General features: G+C 39.9%; 1 protein-coding gene across 9 annotated transcripts in view; it reads left to right on the top strand.

The window, feature by feature from the left end:
* Dmxl2 (Dmx like 2) overlaps window positions 1-16668 on the top strand; it is a 127556-nt gene that overhangs the window by 78134 nt on the left and 32754 nt on the right. For 5 of the 9 annotated variants that reach the window (XM_036193061.1, XM_036193055.1, XM_036193056.1 and 2 more), the window contains exons 18-27: window positions 143-1816; window positions 2814-2867; window positions 4309-4419; window positions 6980-7149; window positions 8232-8329; window positions 9223-9388; window positions 9998-10262; window positions 12364-13421; window positions 14420-14611; window positions 16352-16428. In XM_036193061.1, the coding sequence (XP_036048954.1) occupies window positions 143-1816; window positions 2814-2867; window positions 4309-4419; window positions 6980-7149; window positions 8232-8329; window positions 9223-9388; window positions 9998-10262; window positions 12364-13421; window positions 14420-14611; window positions 16352-16428 (3865 nt within the window). The remainder of the gene's footprint in view (window positions 1-142; window positions 1817-2813; window positions 2868-4308; window positions 4420-6979; window positions 7150-8231; window positions 8330-9222; window positions 9389-9997; window positions 10263-12363; window positions 13422-14419; window positions 14612-16351; window positions 16429-16668) is intronic. The other 4 variants (XM_036193063.1, XM_036193058.1, XM_036193062.1 and 1 more) reach the window with 1 other exon arrangement.

Raw genomic sequence — 16668 nt, 5'->3', positions numbered from 1 at the left:
GACTATAGAAAAGAATGACACATGAGGGTTTAGGGTCCAGCCTTATCCGAGGGTGAATTAAACTGAGTAGAGAGATGAGCTCTATTGATCTCACGTTTTGTGGTTCTCTGATTATGACTGGTTTTCTTTCCTTTTTATAAAGGTCATCTGAGTTCCTCTTCAATTTATCCAGTGTGCCTTGCACCATACTTAGTGGTTACAACTTGTTCGGACAATAAAGTACGCTTCTGGAAATGTTGTCTGGAAACTAACTCACTGTGCAATACAAGGGATGAGAAGGAAACCTATCACTGGAGGAGATGGCCCTTGATGAATGACGAAGGAGGAGATAATAGCAGTACTGTGAGCATTGTGGGAAGACCTGTTGCTGTTAGCTGCTCGTACACAGGCCGCCTGGCAGTGGCTTACAAGCAGCCTGTCCACCACAATGGTTTTATTTCTAAAGAGTTTTCTATGCATGTCTGTATATTTGAATGCGAATCTACAGGAGGGTCAGAATGGGTTTTAGAACAGACGATCCATCTTGATGATTTGGTTAAGGTTGGGAGTGTACTTGATTCACGGGTCAGTGTTGACAGTAATCTGTTTGTGTATAGCAAATCGGATGCATTTTTAAGTAAGGATAGATACCTTATTCCAAATATCAAGCATTTAGTACATTTGGACTGGGTGTCAAAAGAAGATGGTTCTCACATTCTCACAGTGGGGGTTGGTGCTAATATCTTCATGTATGGGAGACTTTCAGGAATTGTTACTGACCAGACTAACAGTAAGGATGGAGTAGCTGTCATTACTTTACCACTAGGTGGTAGTATCAAACAAGGAGTTAGGTCAAGATGGGTTCTTCTCAGATCTATAGACTTGGTATCCTCTGTGGATGGCACACCTTCACTGCCTGTTTCTCTCTCTTGGGTAAGAGATGGAATATTGGTGGTGGGAATGGACTGTGAAATGCATGTATATGCACAGTGGAAGCATTCTGTCAAATTTGGAGACATTGAAGCTGACAGTCCTTTTGAAGAGACAGCAGTACAAGATCATTCTGCCTTTAAACCTGCTATGTTGGCACGAAAAAGTATTGTTGAAGGAGCAGCTATCACTGATGATGTTTTTTGTTCGCCAACTGTAGTTCAAGATGGTGGCTTGTTTGAGGCTGCACATGCACTTTCCCCAACTCTCCCACAGTATCATCCAACTCAGCTGTTAGAATTGATGGACTTAGGGAAAGTCAGAAGAGCTAAAGCCATTCTCTCCCATTTAGTCAAGTGTATTGCTGGTGAAGTTGCAATAGTTAGGGATCCTGATGCTGGAGAAGGAACTAAGAGGCATCTGTCTCGGACCATTAGTGTGAGTGGCAGTACAGCAAAGGATACGGTTACCATTGGGAAGGATGGTACTCGAGATTATACTGAGATAGATTCGATTCCTCCGCTACCACTGCATGCATTGCTGGCTGCAGATCAGGACACATCCTACAGGATTTCAGAAGAAAGTGCAAAAAAGCCACAGAGCTATGAGGCCCATATCGAAAGCCAACCAGAGGATCAGTACTCAGAGCTGTTCCAGGTCCAGGAGATAACAACAGATGACATCGATTTAGAGCCAGAAAAAAGAGAGAACAAATCAAAAGTAATAAACCTGTCACAATATGGACCAGCTTATTTTGGCCAGGAACATGCTAGAGTACTTTCAAGTCATCTAATGCACTCAAGTCTACCAGGCCTTACCCGCTTGGAGCAGATGTTCCTTGTAGCATTGGCTGATACTGTGGCAACCACCAGTACTGAGCTTGATGAAAACAGGGATAAGTACTCAGGTAAATAGTCTCACCATAAATGTTAAATTTACTGTTAGTAAAAATACTGTGTTATATGCAATGATTAATATGTTGAATTGTTTTTTTTTTTCCTTTCAAGTCTTGTAGGGGAAAAAGGCCTATGGGTAATTACTATAAATTGTACTTGATTGTAAAAGAAAAGACAGTTGAGGCAGGCTGCCGTTTGCATGTGTGACATATGGATTTGTGATGTCTGCATTCTCACTGAGTGCTTATACTCAGACATTTGTCTTAAAAAGATTGATTTGTAATGGTGTTTACTTTGAGTGATAGAAATGACCCTTTTTTGTTTTTGTTTTTTGTATCATGAAGCTTATAGGGTCAACTTGGATCAACTTGCTTATTTTCCATTTGAGGCATAGATAATTTTTGAAAAAGATTTATTTGATGAATGTTTTTCTTACATGTATGTATGTGCCCTGTATGCGTGCCTAGTGCCTGTATCACATCACCTGAAACTGAACAGTTGATTGTGTGTTCTAGAAACTGAACCCAGGTCCTCTTCAGGAACATTAAGGGCAAAACCATCCCCAGAACAGCTGTGAACCTTGCCCGGTTGATATTGTTAGCTGTTTTACTCTGAGGAATTAAGAAAGTAGGCTTGGGGATGGAGAGAGGACGCAGCCATTAAGAGTGCTTACCACTCTTGCAGAAGCCCCAATTTGACTCCCAACACCCACACTGAACAGCTTAGAACTCTCTGATCTGGTTCTAGAGTAATCTGACTCCTCAGGCCTCCTTGTGCATTTTCACTTATGTGCACATACTCATACAGACACACAAACACAGACACATAATTTTTAAAGGAATTAAGATAAATCTTTTAAAAAGGATATACTTGTCATAATGCCTGAAAAACAGTTTAGACTTTCTGATACAAAGTGTTATCATTGGCTAATAGTATACAAATGATTCTGGTCATAGTAGACAGTCATGAAGTAGACAAGGCAGAAGAATGGATATTTCCATTTCATAGGTGGAAAATTGCATCTCAGTCAAAGGATTCTAAGAGATTCTTCTGTTTGTTCTGGTGAGACATTTGAACTCTTCTGTCCTATCAATGTCTAGTTCATTGGCACATGCTCTCATGTGTCAGTGTGCTCATTTCCATTTCCTGTTTGGGCCTCTTTCTTAGCCCATAGACAATGGAGCATGCGCCTTTCTCAGGGGCTTTACATCTACCTTTCCTGTACATAGAATGCTCTTACAGATCTAAGCATGGCTCAGTCCATAATCTCAAATTCTGCTTAGATCTCATCCCATTGTAAAGTTCTTCCTTGGCTTCATTGTATGGAACAGAACACTTGATTCACACCTCATCTCTCAGTGCTATTTCATGTCCGTGGATTCTATATTAATGACTTTGCTTAGTGCCTGCCAGTCCTGCATGCCTAAGCAGTCTCATGTGGAGTAGGTGTAAATGGATAAACACATGTAGGAAGTAGAACTGGAATGAACTGTTGGTTTCTTCTGAAAGCACTTTGCCTTTGCGGACTCTGTCAGTTGCTGGCTTGGGCTCTGTCAGTGCTTTTGCATTGTGATTAAGATTCATTAACTCACCGTGCTTTCATGTCTTTGTCAAGGTTTTACTAAGTAGTATCAAATTTGTGTAAGTAAATTTGTGGCATCAAGATAAAGATTCAAGTTGCGCTTTTTAGCCCAACACTAGCCCAGAGAATAAAATTTCAAATATTTGATAGTGTTTTAGTCAAGCTAAACAGCCTAGAAAATGTTAAGTTTTTAAATTATTGTAACAAAGATTTCACTTTAGTTATACAATTTCTGTCAATAAAATCTCAGTTCATCCAAAAAAGTCTGCCTAGAGTTATGAACTTACTTACTTGCTGTCTTGGTGACTCTTGTATTGCTGTGAAGAGACACCATGACCAAGCCAGCTTACAGAAGGAAAAGTTCTTTGGGGCTTCCAGTTCCAGAGAGTGAGCCCATGGCAGAGACAAGCAGGAAGGCATGGTGCTGAGCAGATCCACAAGCAGAAAAAGAGAACCTTAGAACCTTCCTTCCCCCAGTGACACACCTCCTAATCCTTCCCAAATGGTTTCACCAACCGGGACCAAGCATTCAGATACATAAGTCTTTGGAGGCCGTTCTCATTCAATACATCACACTTAGTTAATACACATTTCACTGGATTCCAATGTTTCATTTATTATGAATAAGTGTAGGTAATATAGTTATTTATACTAATAGGTAATTTTATTTTCCCAAATCATTTTTCACTTAAGAGTTTTAGAATTCATGTTTTATAAAGATACATATTTTGTAAAGTCACTGAATTGTTTACAAAGGAGGACATTTATATATATATATATATATATATATATATATATATATATATATATTTGTGCTGATTATTACAAAGTTTAATCATCAGTTCATATCCTTTGAATCTGTTTGTGGCTGTTCAATCCTGTTGAATCCCTTTTTAACGTATTTTCTCTTTAAAATTACAGGAAGAGATACCTTAGATGAGTGTGGCTTGAGATACTTGTTAGCAATGCGCTTGCACACATGTCTGTTAACATCACTGCCTCCTTTATACCGAGTCCAGCTCCTTCACCAAGGTATTCTACTTACTGTTTGAATCTGCACCACTTTGATTTAATGCTGTAGTGGTGGGTGGTGTTGTTTGTGTCTAAGCAGCAGGTGGGTCATGTGTCCAGTAGCCTGAGCTCTTCATGTCGCATGGTACCTACTTACCATTTCCTGTGTGTGTCCTTCAGCTCTGCCCTGCTCTGAGATCTTTGTTCATGCAGCAGTGCTAAAGTTGTAGTAGGGGATTTAGGCTTGAGGTTGCAATAACTCAGTGTCTCTATGGGATAGCTCTGAGTTTGTCTGATGCCTTCTCTTTAAAAGTCATTTTAATCTTTGTGTTGTTGTGTCTTTTCCCCCCTCCCAACCTACCCCCCCCACCTTTCCTTCCTTTTGTAGGATCTCTGTGTGGTGCAGGCTGGCCTTGAGCACTTGGGGATCCTCCTGCTTGGTCTTCCACGTGATGAGGTTACAAGGCACGTCCCACCAGGCCACACTTTATTAATTTTTTACTTAGCCATATATTCTTTGTAGCTATCAAGGAAGGTTGATGTTTCAGAAAGAGTTCTCATAATGACCTAGTACATTTGCTTAGGTCCAACATATTGCACACCCTGGTTTGAGACAGATTTGTATCATCCTCTCACTTATAGAAACCATAATTTTAGAGTGACTTCCCCAAACAGGATCCTTTGTTTATAAACATTTAGACTCTCAGTCTGGGTCTCATTTCTTTAGACAGTATTCCTTTTGGAACCCCAGATCCCATATGGGGTTTGGATTTGGTCGTTAGAATCCCAGGCTTGCTGGACTGTTGGTCTTACTCCTTCCTTCCTTCCTTCCTTCCTTCCTTCCTTCCTTCCTTCCTTCCTTCCTTCCTCCCTCCCTCCCTCCCTCCCTCCCTCCCTCCCTCCCTCCCTCCCTCTCTCTCTCTCTCTCTTAGCTGAGGATCAAACCCAGGGCCTTGTGCTTGCTAGGCAAACGCTCTACCACTGAGCTAAATCCCCAACCCCCTCCTTTACTTTCTAAAATAGTCTTTGAAACTAGAGCTGCTTTATATTTATGTTTAATTTTGGGTGTCTTTATTTAAATTTTATTGTGTGGGTGTTTTGCCTACCTGCCTGTCTGTGCATGCTTGTAAGAGCGGCCAGTGTTCTTAGCCGATGCTCCATCGCTCCAGCTGTACAAGCTTTATTTTTATTTTTATTTTTCTGTTTTGGAGGTAGTCTTGCTTCATACTGTGCTCACGTGGACCTAGAGTTTGCGGCGGTTCTTGTTCCACCTCCTAAGTGCTGGGGTTACAGGCTTGCCACCGTGCTAGGTCAGAAACAAGATCCTGCCATGCCTTGAGAGGATGCTTCCTTTAGTCAGTCATTATTTTCAAGGAATTTAGTTTTTTCTGGTTTTTAAAATTTGAATGATCATGCAATGCATTATCTTATAGTGTTACATATAACTACCTATATTTAATATCGTTGTTTTTCTTTATATTTTTGTATGTATTATTCTGATTATTTCCTCATGTTATTTTATTTAACGTTTTTGGAACAGGTGTATATTTCTTGTTAGTTTCCTAACACTTGAGTTACTGAGTCAGAGGGTGACTTGACTCTTAACTCCTTAACTCTTCTTCATATTAGTGAAATGTCCTTCAGAAAGAATATTCATTTACATTATCAGTAGTGTTTGGTGTCAAAACTCAGCCTGTTTCCACCATCTGGTCCCTGCCCTCCTCTCCCCTCTGGTAGGTCTTTTAGTTCTTCCCTTCTAATTAGAGAGATAAGCCTCATGGCTGTTGTGTATTCCTTACATTAAATGCAACTGGAGGTATGTTTAGAGCTTGCTTTTTTTTTTTTTTGGACAGGGTTTCTCCATGTAGTTTTGGTGCCTGTCCTAGATCTTGCTCTGTAGACCAGGCTGGTCTTGAACTCACAGAAGTCACCTGGCTCTGCCTCCTTAGTGCTGGGATTAAAGGTGTGCGCTGCCACTGCTAGGCCTAGAGCTTGCTTTAAGTGACCTTTAACTCTGATTAGAGCAAAGGACAGAGCAGGTTTTAAAATTCAATGCCATCCTCAGGTAAATGGCAGTTGTAGGCCAAACTTCCAACCTGACCAATGTTTTTTCTTTGTAATTTTGGTATGTGTACATGTGAGTAGCTTGGTACTCAAATATCTTTATTTTTCATTGATTCAATTTCAGTGTTAATCTTTTGTTTGTTTCAAGTTCTTCTGTAGCCAAAGATGGGCTCAAACTGAAGATGACCTTGGACTTCTGATTTTCCTGCCTACACCTCCTAAATACTGGGATTATATGCACTTGATATTATATATACCATATCATCTCCTAATATCTTTATTTATATTAAAAATTGAATTTTATGTGGAATAAAGTTAGATATTTGGATATTATGTGTCCTGTCACTGATCTTGAATTCAGAAGCTTATAGTATAAAGTCCTGAATCATGGCAGCGTTCTTTTATTCTGTTTTTCTGCTTGAAAATGCTTTTTAAAACCAAGAAATATGTAACTAAGCAAAATATTGTTTTGTTATTATATAGTTCACAAGGTTATTGTTTCATGTTTCCAATTTAGGTGTGTCTACCTGCCATTTTGCCTGGGCTTTTCATTCTGAAGCAGAGGAAGAACTGATCAATATGATTCCAGCAATTCAAAGAGGGGACCCTCAGTGGTCTGAATTAAGAGCCATGGGAATAGGCTGGTGGGTGAGGAATGTTAACACACTTCGAAGATGTATTGAAAAGGTAACTTTCCTTCATTGGATTTTCAAAGTCTGTATCATTTCCCTGTCTTTCTCCTCCCCCTTCACTCTTAGATCCATGGTCCCTATTTTTTTAGTAGTTGTTTTACACACACACACACACACACACACACACACACACACACACACACACTACTTTACTCTCTCCTCTCTTCCATATTTATCTTCCTCCACAATTAAAGCCTCTGTCCCTGTTTTTTTCTTTCCCCCTTCAAAACAAACATTTCTATTCCCTCTTTTTGGAGCTGAGGATCAAACCCAGGACCTTGTGCTTGCTAGGCGAGCGCTCTACCGCTGAGCTAAATCCCCAACCCTTCTATCCCCTCTTACTGCTTCTCCACCCACCCCCCCATGGTTCCTAATATATATATATATCACATCCAGGCTAGTTTAGACTTCCTGGTAAGGTCCTATTTCAAAAAAACATAAGCTAGGTATAGAGGTGAATGCTAATAATGCTAACACTCAGGAGGCTAAGGCAGGAGGGTTACCCTAATTTGAGGCCATCCTGTGCTACATAGTGAATTCAAGGCTATCCTGGTATACAGAGTAGAGTCCTAAAACAACAACGATCAAACTCAGATTGCCACTCTTGGTAACATGCTCCTTTATCCACAGAGCTGCACATTAAGAAATGTAATGTGTTGAATTTCCAAAAGATGATCACATCTATTGAATTTTCTGTTGTCGTTAATGTATTTACATTAGTTTATTGCTATGTAGGTTTTCCTCTCCTCCCATTAGTGTGTGAATTTAGGCTATGTACTTAAAGTTCTTGGCTCAGTTACCTCCTACCCTAGTAGGACTTCATAGTGGATAGTATTCATTAAGGTTAGTGAAAGGTGCCCAGCCTGGTGCCAGGTATAAGGTGAACAATAAGTACTAGCTGCTGTGCTGTTTTTATTAGGAGTACTGGCATACAAATGCTTTGCTCTAGGAGGGTGCACATACTCCTATTTCCTTAGTGTGTGAGCTAAGGAGGTAACAGTGAAGCAGGAATTGTTGTATTGTTTAAATTGTAGTTCTTTTTGTCAAGTAGTTACATGTTACCTTCCTTACTCTTAGGTTGCCAAAGCTTCTTTTCAAAGGAACAATGATGCCTTAGATGCTGCTTTATTCTACCTGTCAATGAAGAAGAAAGCAGTAGTGTGGGGTCTGTTCAGGTAATGTGTCTCAGCACTTCCTATGAGTTCATGGAAGAAGATTGTGTTTGGGATCTGAACTCTCCGTGCTTTTGAAAAGAATTCACTGCAGGAGCTCTGCCAAATCAGCTGACTTCTTTATGCCTTGGTTCTTTTATTTACAGTGAATGGGCAAAATATCTTTTATTTTAGTTTAAAAGATGAGATTGTTTTGTTTTTTTTTTTTCAAGACAGAGTTTCTCCATGTAGCCTTTGCTGTCCTGGAACTCACTTTGTAGATCTGCCTGCCTCTGCCTCCCAAGTGCTGGGAGGAAAGGCATGCACCACCACTGCCTGGCTAAAAGGTAGGATCTTATAAAAATGTTGATAAAAGCGCATTGGAAAATAAAAGGTAGTCTTGCTTCCCGTGTGAGTACATGAGGCATATCAGCTTTTCTTATTTAGTTTTGCTTCTTGTGTGAGTACACAGGGTACATCAGCATTCCTTATTAGAAGAAATGCTAATAAGCAACATCTGTAACTGGAGCTGTTGGTCTTTTACGATTTCTTTATTTTATATCATGTATATGGGTGTATTGCCTGCCTGTATTGCCTATATGTACGTATGTGTACTGTGTGCATGCTGTGGCTGCTGAGATCAATGAGGACATTGCATCCCCTGAAATTAGAGTTACTGACAGTTGTGAGCCACCACCTAAGTGCTAAGAACCAAACTTAGGTCTGCTGCCTGAGCAGCCGGTGCTCTTGACACCGAGCTTCCTTTGCAGCCCCTCTGCTGGTCTTCTTTAAGTTGAATGTTAGAGTTGTTGTTTTTTTGTTTTTGTTTTTTTTGTTCTCTGTCTTCATACAATTTATAAATAATTAAAATATTTTAAGTGTGACATAGTAACTAGTGTTTGTGTTCTCATTCCCAGGTCACAACATGATGAAAAAATGACAACATTTTTCAGCCACAACTTTAATGAAGATAGATGGCGGAAAGCTGCTTTGAAAAATGCTTTTTCTTTACTTGGAAAACAGCGCTTTGAACAATCAGCTGCCTTTTTCTTGTTGGCTGGTTCATTGAAAGATGCCATAGAGGTATAAATAAGCGAGTAAGCAATTGTGCAGTGAGGCCTTAGAGAAGGTTGTAATTTTTGTAATTTTGTAAGAGCTGCAGAGCTTGCCAAAGTTGGTACTGATCACTGTAAGGGGAATTACAACTTTAGGTGTGGTGTGTTACATATTAAGATAAAGTATAAAACTTAAAGAAAAGGACAAGAATGGTTTGTGAATGTCTTTTTACCATCCATCTTGCTATTCTGAGCCATTTAAATATGTGCATAGGTTATAGCATATTTAGAAATTAAGAGGAACTGATGTATACATCAAAACATTTTAAGTAGTGTTTGATTTAAAAACGAATGCTATTTCAGTTGACCTAAGACTAAGATCACACTGATACGCTCTGTTTTGTGCTCATCTCATGCACCATCATTCTAGTCTAGGGCTCCTGTGTTGTGACTGCTCACCTGTCTGCCTGCTTTGAAACGCTTCTACCCAGCAGCCATCTAGCTCCATCTCAGTCTCAGCCTCAGGGCCCCTCTATACCATGGAAACATAGTAGACAATTTCAAGGTACCAGTGGGATAATGTATGTCTAGATAAGTTGTCACTAAGATAAATGTTTCTTAATATTTAAATTTTTAGGTGTGTCTTGAAAAAATGGAAGATATTCAGCTAGCCATGGTTATTGCCCGTTTATTTGAATCTGAATTTGAGACTTCATCCACTTATATATCCATCTTGAATCAGAAGATTTTGGGTTGTCAAAAGGATGGCTCAGGATTCAATTGCAAAAGACTACATGCTGACCCTTTTCTGCGTAGTCTTGCCTATTGGGTAATGAAAGATTACACCCGAGCCTTGGATACATTATTGGAACAGACGCCAAAGGAAGATGATGAGCAACAAGGTAGATTTTGTGGGTTTCCCAGTATCTTTTAAGGAGTAAGACACATTTTAGAGGGGAGAGGCTCATTCACTCCTTCCCTAACTGAAGATCTTTTGAAAATTAATGGCTTCTAGGGGAAGGAGAGTTCTTTTTCGTTGAGGGTGTAACCCCTGGCAGGTCAGCTGTACTCCAGGGGATAGTCCCATGCCGATGTGTACTTGGGCAGTACCAATTAGGCTCTGTGGTTTATTTAAGAAAAGTAAAAAGAGGACATGCCATTAGGAGAGAGGAGAGAGTGGGCTGGAGTGGGAAGTGAGTATGATCAAAATACATTGTACGCATGTGTGAAATTCTCAGTAGTATATTATTTCCCTATATTTGAAAAGATGATTACCATATTTATTTTTCTTTCTTCCTGAACATTTTTTGTGGAGGTGTGGTCTTGTTACCTCGTAACCTTGTATTTTAGGGTAGCCTGGAACTCACTGTGTTGCCCAGGCTATCCTTGCATTTACAACCCTCCTAGTGTTGGGCTTGCAGATGTCCACTACCATGCCCCAGATTTGAGAAGCCATGTGATGAAAACTTGTTACTTCATATTTGTAATAAAGTCTATATTTACCATAATTTGAGTAGTACTTTTTACTTCTCAGAGTTGTTTTTTCTTTGCTGTTATTTCAAATTATATCTTTTTTAAAAATCACCTTAAAGTTTCAAGATTTTCTTTAAAAAAGTGGGGACAGGGAGGTGAGGATGGTGTTTTTTGTTTGTTTGATTTTGTTTTTGTCTGCATGTCTATATGTACATCCCATGCTTGACTGGTATCCTAAGATGTGAGAAAGAGGAGTTGAATATTCTGGAACTGGAATTGCAGACAGTTGTGAACTGCCATGTGGATGTTGGGAATTGAACCTGGGTCCCCTGGAAGAGCAGCCTAGCTGGCCTGCCAGCTTCCAGGGTTTCTCATATCTCCCCATCTCCCCACTCTTTAGCATTATGCAAAGGTGACCAACTAGTCTTTTTATTTTATGTTATTTGAAACTTCCAAGTTTCAAATGTTTGTGTTCAGTCACTAGCAGTTTGTTTTTATGGATGCTCAGATTGTTCCATCTTTAATCATTGGAGATCTTGACAAGTTTTTGACTTCTTTTGGAATTGTGTTTGGATAATTTCCTTGCTTTCTGATATGGCAGAATGATTCAGGCTCATCTTGTGTATTTTCTGGCTCAGACCTCCAAAGGATTATTCTTCCAAAGAATTGTGCTTCAGTGAGTGGGGCTAGGGTTTAGGGACTGCAGTCCTCATTGCTCTAGGCCGTTAGAATTAGTGCAGGTAGGACTTCTTTCTCCCCTAAGAATGCAAGGAATCATACTTTCCTTCTAATTCACGTGTAGGAGAGGCTCCTCTTAGATTTCATGTGTGTGTCTTACAGTGAAAGGTTTGGACTTTCATTGTATTACCATAGCTATTTATTGTTCTATATGCATGGAATAGTTTCATAATACAAATATATGTTCCATAACAGAATGGTGACTGAGAAAACCTAAACCTTTTTATATTATTATTGTTATGGTATAGTTTACTAAAGATGTACAGACAAATCCTTATTTGAAAGTCACTTTGTAATTTATCTCTATATGTCTATGCTACCAACTTGAGATTCATTGCTTTAGTTTTTTATTGTAGTGTGTGTGTGTGTGTGTGTGTGTGTGTGTGTGTGTGTGTGTGTGTATGTATATACATGTGTGTGCCTGCGTGTGTATTCTTTTCAAGGTATTTTCAGAGAACTCAGGCTTCTTTCCCCATTCCTCCCATTTTTTTTTTTTTAAATGGAAACCTGTTGTTTGTGTCTCGCTTCCATCTCCCTTTCTTGGGTCAGAGTTACTGTGTGTGCACCTCTTGCTCCTTCTTTGACATCAAGTGCACTGGACGTCACTCTAGCATTTGTTTCAGTTATGTAGATTTAATGATGACATGAATGAATGATGGGTTAATAGTTATTTCTTTATAATAATATTAATTGTCCTTTATTTGGGGGTAATGCTAATTTACTTTATTATTTTTCAATAGATATTCAAATTAATATAGTAATTTGTGATTTTTATCTGTTTACTTTCTGCAGTTATCATCAAATCTTGTAACCCTATGGTGTTCAGTTTTTACAATTACCTTCGAACACATCCTTTACTTATTCGAAGAAATCTTGCTTCTCCTGAAGGAACTTTGGCAACTTTAGGTCTCAAAACTGAGAAAAACATTGCTGATAAAATTAACCTCATAGAAAGAAAATTATTTTTTACCACAGCTAATGCTCATTTTAAAGTTGGATGCCCTGTTTTAGCCCTTGAAGTACTTTCTAAAATTCCTAAGGTAACTAAAATATCTTCCTTAACTGCAAAGAAAGATGAGCTTGACTTGCCTTCTGAGAGGATGGAGAATGGGCCATCAGAATCCAAAGCACCGAGTGACAGCGGCAATGGGCGTTCTGGCGCTGCCTGGTCAGCAGTGACTTCCTCCCAGTTTGACTGGAGCCAGCCAATCGTCACTGTCGAGGAGGAGCCTCTGAAGCTCGACTGGGGTGAAGACCATGATAGTGCCTTAGAAGAGGAGGACACAGGCGGCTTAGTGATGAAGAGCACAGATGCCAAGAGGGATGGGCAGGACCACAAGGCATTACTGACCCCTCAGGAAGAAGATTGTGCTGGAGGGGATACTGAGGTTGATGTGATTGCTGAACAACTGAAGTTCCGAGCTTGTTTGAAGATCCTTATGACTGAATTAAGAACTTTGGCTACTGGTTATGAAGTAGATGGAGGAAAGCTCAGATTTCAGCTCTACAATTGGCTTGAAAAGGAAATTGCTGCCTTGCATGAGATATGCAATCATGAGTCAGTTATTAAAGACTATTCCAGCAAAACATACTCTAAAGTAGAGAGTGAACTTCTGGACCAGGAAGAAATGGTGGCCAAGCCAGACATTGGTTCCTATGAGCGCCACCAAATAGACAGACGAAGATTGCAGGCCAAACGGGAGCATGCGGAGAGACGGAAGCTGTGGCTGCAGAAAAACCAGGACCTCCTAAGAGTATTTCTCAGTTACTGTAGCCTTCATGGGGCCCAGGGTGGTGGTCTGGCCTCAGTAAGAATGGAACTCAAATTTTTGCTGCAAGAGTCACAGCAGGTATGGGCATTGCTTGTTGTTAGTCTCAGCTAGTTAAGTGATTCCAGCAGCTCTCCAGTTAAAGCTGTGAACTTAGGTATTCAGCTCTTGTAGTCCTAGAAGGTACATATTTGTTTCCAGTGTAGCTTTTCTTAGGTGAAGACTTCAGTAACTAAAAGTTGGTCTAATATACTTCTCTGTTGCTGTAATAAATGCTGATTTGGGGAGGAAAGGGTTTATTTGGTTGTACAGGTTTTAGTTCATTATCAAGAGAGGCTAGGGCAGGAACTCAAGTGGGGACTGAAGTGGAAACCATGGAGGAGTGCTGCTTTCTGGTTTGTTCCTCATGGTTTGCTCAGCCTACTTTCTTATACTACCTGCCCAGGGGTGGCACTGCTCATTGTGAGTTAGGACCTTCCACATCAGTCAGTAATCAAGAAAATGCCCCTCAGACTTGCCTACAGGCCATTGGGATGGAGGTGATTCCTTGGGGTTTCCACTACCACTTTTTCCCCAGGTTACTCTTGAGGAGGGAGAAGTGAGAAATATTTAGATAGAAAGAGATACCTAGATGACCAGAGGAAAGACAGAAACATATGGGTCAAAACCCAATAGCCAGAACTTTATTCAAAAGGGCTTTTTATAACAATGCCAAGGGGTGAGGCAAAAGACCTCCCCCTTGCTAGTCACAATCAAGTGTAGACCTTTCCAAACACCTAGTCCAATCACAGTCTTATGCAGCCCTGTTGGTAAAGCAAGCTCAGATCTCAGTAGTAAACCTCTGTGCGCTCCCACACCCAGCTAACTCTAGTTTGTGTCAAGTAGACAGAACTGACCAGCACAGAAGTATACTGTAAAAAACTTGTATCTTCTGGGACAGACAGGTGCTCTGTAAGTGCTTGTGGAACGAGTGAACATCCAGGAACATACTGCTTTAGGCAAGTGCTTACCACTTTTTTTCAGGTAACCTTCATTTTAACATTTTTGGGGAAAAAAAATCCATTTATTGTCGCCTCCAGGAAACAACTGTAAAGCAGCTCCAGTCCCCCCTGCCGCTGCCCACTACCTTGCCTCTGCTTTCAGCAAGCATTGCGTCGACAAAGACAGTCATAGCTAACCCCGTGCTGTACTTAAATAACCACATCCATGACATACTTTACACTATTGTGCAGATGAAAACACCGCCGCATCCCAATGTCGAAGACGTGAAGGTAATGTGAACTTCGTGACTGTTGTACACACTGGGAAGGTAAATGTCTTGTATGTGCTCCAGTTTGAGGGCAGAGAGTTGAAATGTTTCTATGTGCTGCCTTTTCACTTCTAATGAGTTCAAGACTGCAGTGAGTGCAATTTAAAAGGATGCATTCTTTTTCTCTTTCCTTTTTTTTTTTTTTTTTGAGACCGTGTCTCACTGTTTTGCCCTCACTGTTCCAGAACTTACTCTGTAGACCAGGCTGGCCTCGAACTCACAGAGATCCATCTGCCTCTGCTTCTTAAGTGCTGGGATTAAAGGTGTGTGCCATCACACCCAGCTTAAAAGTATACATTCTTAATTCTAGCAAAGCTATAGTCTTCCTTTAGAACAGGTAAATTCTTTTTGTAATAAAACTAATTCTCTAGACAATATTCTTGCTACTTGATTACTTAGGTTTTCTCTTCTGTCAAATGAACTACTAACCTAGAAATATTAATAACTTTTTGTTCCTATGTCAAGAAAATGTGAAAATGTAGCTTGAGGGAGGGGTACCTGAGAAAACTACCTCGTCACTTGTTCACTGAGGATTGTGTTTATTAGAGGCTGTGCAGTAGGTTAGAGGCAATCGGAACAGAGTTACTGCCCTAAATTAACCCTCTACCCTGTTCTGAGCGCTCAGCTACTGAAGCCCACTACATCCCCTAGAGCGTGCAGCTGTGCAGCTGTGCAGCTGCCTCCACTCTGCTGCACAGCTGTGTGCACAGTGCTCTAGTTCTGGGTCCGCACCTCTGCAGTCACTTTCTAGGTTCTTCTCCTTACCCCTCTTTTGACTGGCATGTTTGATCTCTGTTGAGAGGCTCTTCTGAGGGATCCAGATTGCTGAATAATATCAACTTATTAGAGATTTCGAATCTGTAGCATGAAGTAACCCCTGCTGGTATTCTTGTAGAGATTTCTTAAATTATTTGTTAGGCTAAGAAATAAAAAAGATAAAAGCAAGTTGGAAAATGTTCCCTTCCTTAGAATTTGGATAAGCACCCCCCTTTCTTTTTTTTTCCCCCCAAGACAGGGTTTCTCTGCCAAGTGTTGGGATTGCCACCACTGCCTGGCTTGGATAAAGCTTTTAAAGACATGGAACTACCTCTGAAGTCCCTTTGAATTTTAAGAAATTTATGAGTCTGAAATTATTGATTCAAGTGGAGTTTAAACTGTGTGTTTAAAAAATATTATATGTAGAATTTTTAAACTTTCTAAAAACAAATTTATGACTTTCCCTTTCCTATAAATGCTAACTGAATTCTTTGCTTTCTGGAAAATGAGCATTCCACACAGTGCTTGGTTTACTTCCTGAACAGCCAGTGCTACTGATAAGATGGATTCTTGTATCATTTACCAAGGCAGAGCTTAAACAGAAGCTCTGAAAGTTCTGTGCAGAGTTGGCTTCAGTTTTCCTTTTGATATTTCTGTGTAAGTTAATGTTGTAGCTTAGGACAAGACCTAGTCTCATTAGCTCAGGGTCTGGTAAATGTCAGGCTCACAGCAAGTGTGTATTTGATAAGGATAGTCTGAATGAGTCAGCTTTGTTATTGGGCATGCCTATAAAGATAAATGAGTTAGTTTAAAAGTAGGGTTATCTTCTATAGGATCCAGTTTTATTGATGATATTGCTAGTTTCCTCCGTATTTCTAACTTTTAAGATATTGCTGTTGTATAGAAATGTTAGTACAAATTGTAATTGTGGCTGTTTTGGTTTTAGGTGCACACACTTCATTCACTAGCAGCATCACTTTCTGCATCAATTTACCAAGCATTATGTGACAGTCATAGCTACAGGTAAAAAATAATAAAATAAATAAACCACCCAAAGTAGTTTTAATACAGCAACACATTCAACTACTCCAAACTTCTGTAGGATTCTCTTTCTTAGGTCTGAAAATAATTCCCTGGTATAAATGACATGTGCACTTTAATGGATAAAATAGACCCAGAAAGAAAATAATAATTAGTTAGTTAGTTTAGATGTCACCTAGTAACAAAAGAGAAATATACATTATGACAAGCAGTAATGTGAGT

Source organism: Onychomys torridus, chromosome 7 (genome assembly GCF_903995425.1).
Source record: "Onychomys torridus chromosome 7, mOncTor1.1, whole genome shotgun sequence".
In the NCBI taxonomy this organism is placed as follows: domain Eukaryota; kingdom Metazoa; phylum Chordata; class Mammalia; order Rodentia; family Cricetidae; genus Onychomys; species Onychomys torridus.
Note: the sequence above shows the minus strand (reverse complement) of the source record. Positions and strands in the feature narration are given on the sequence as shown.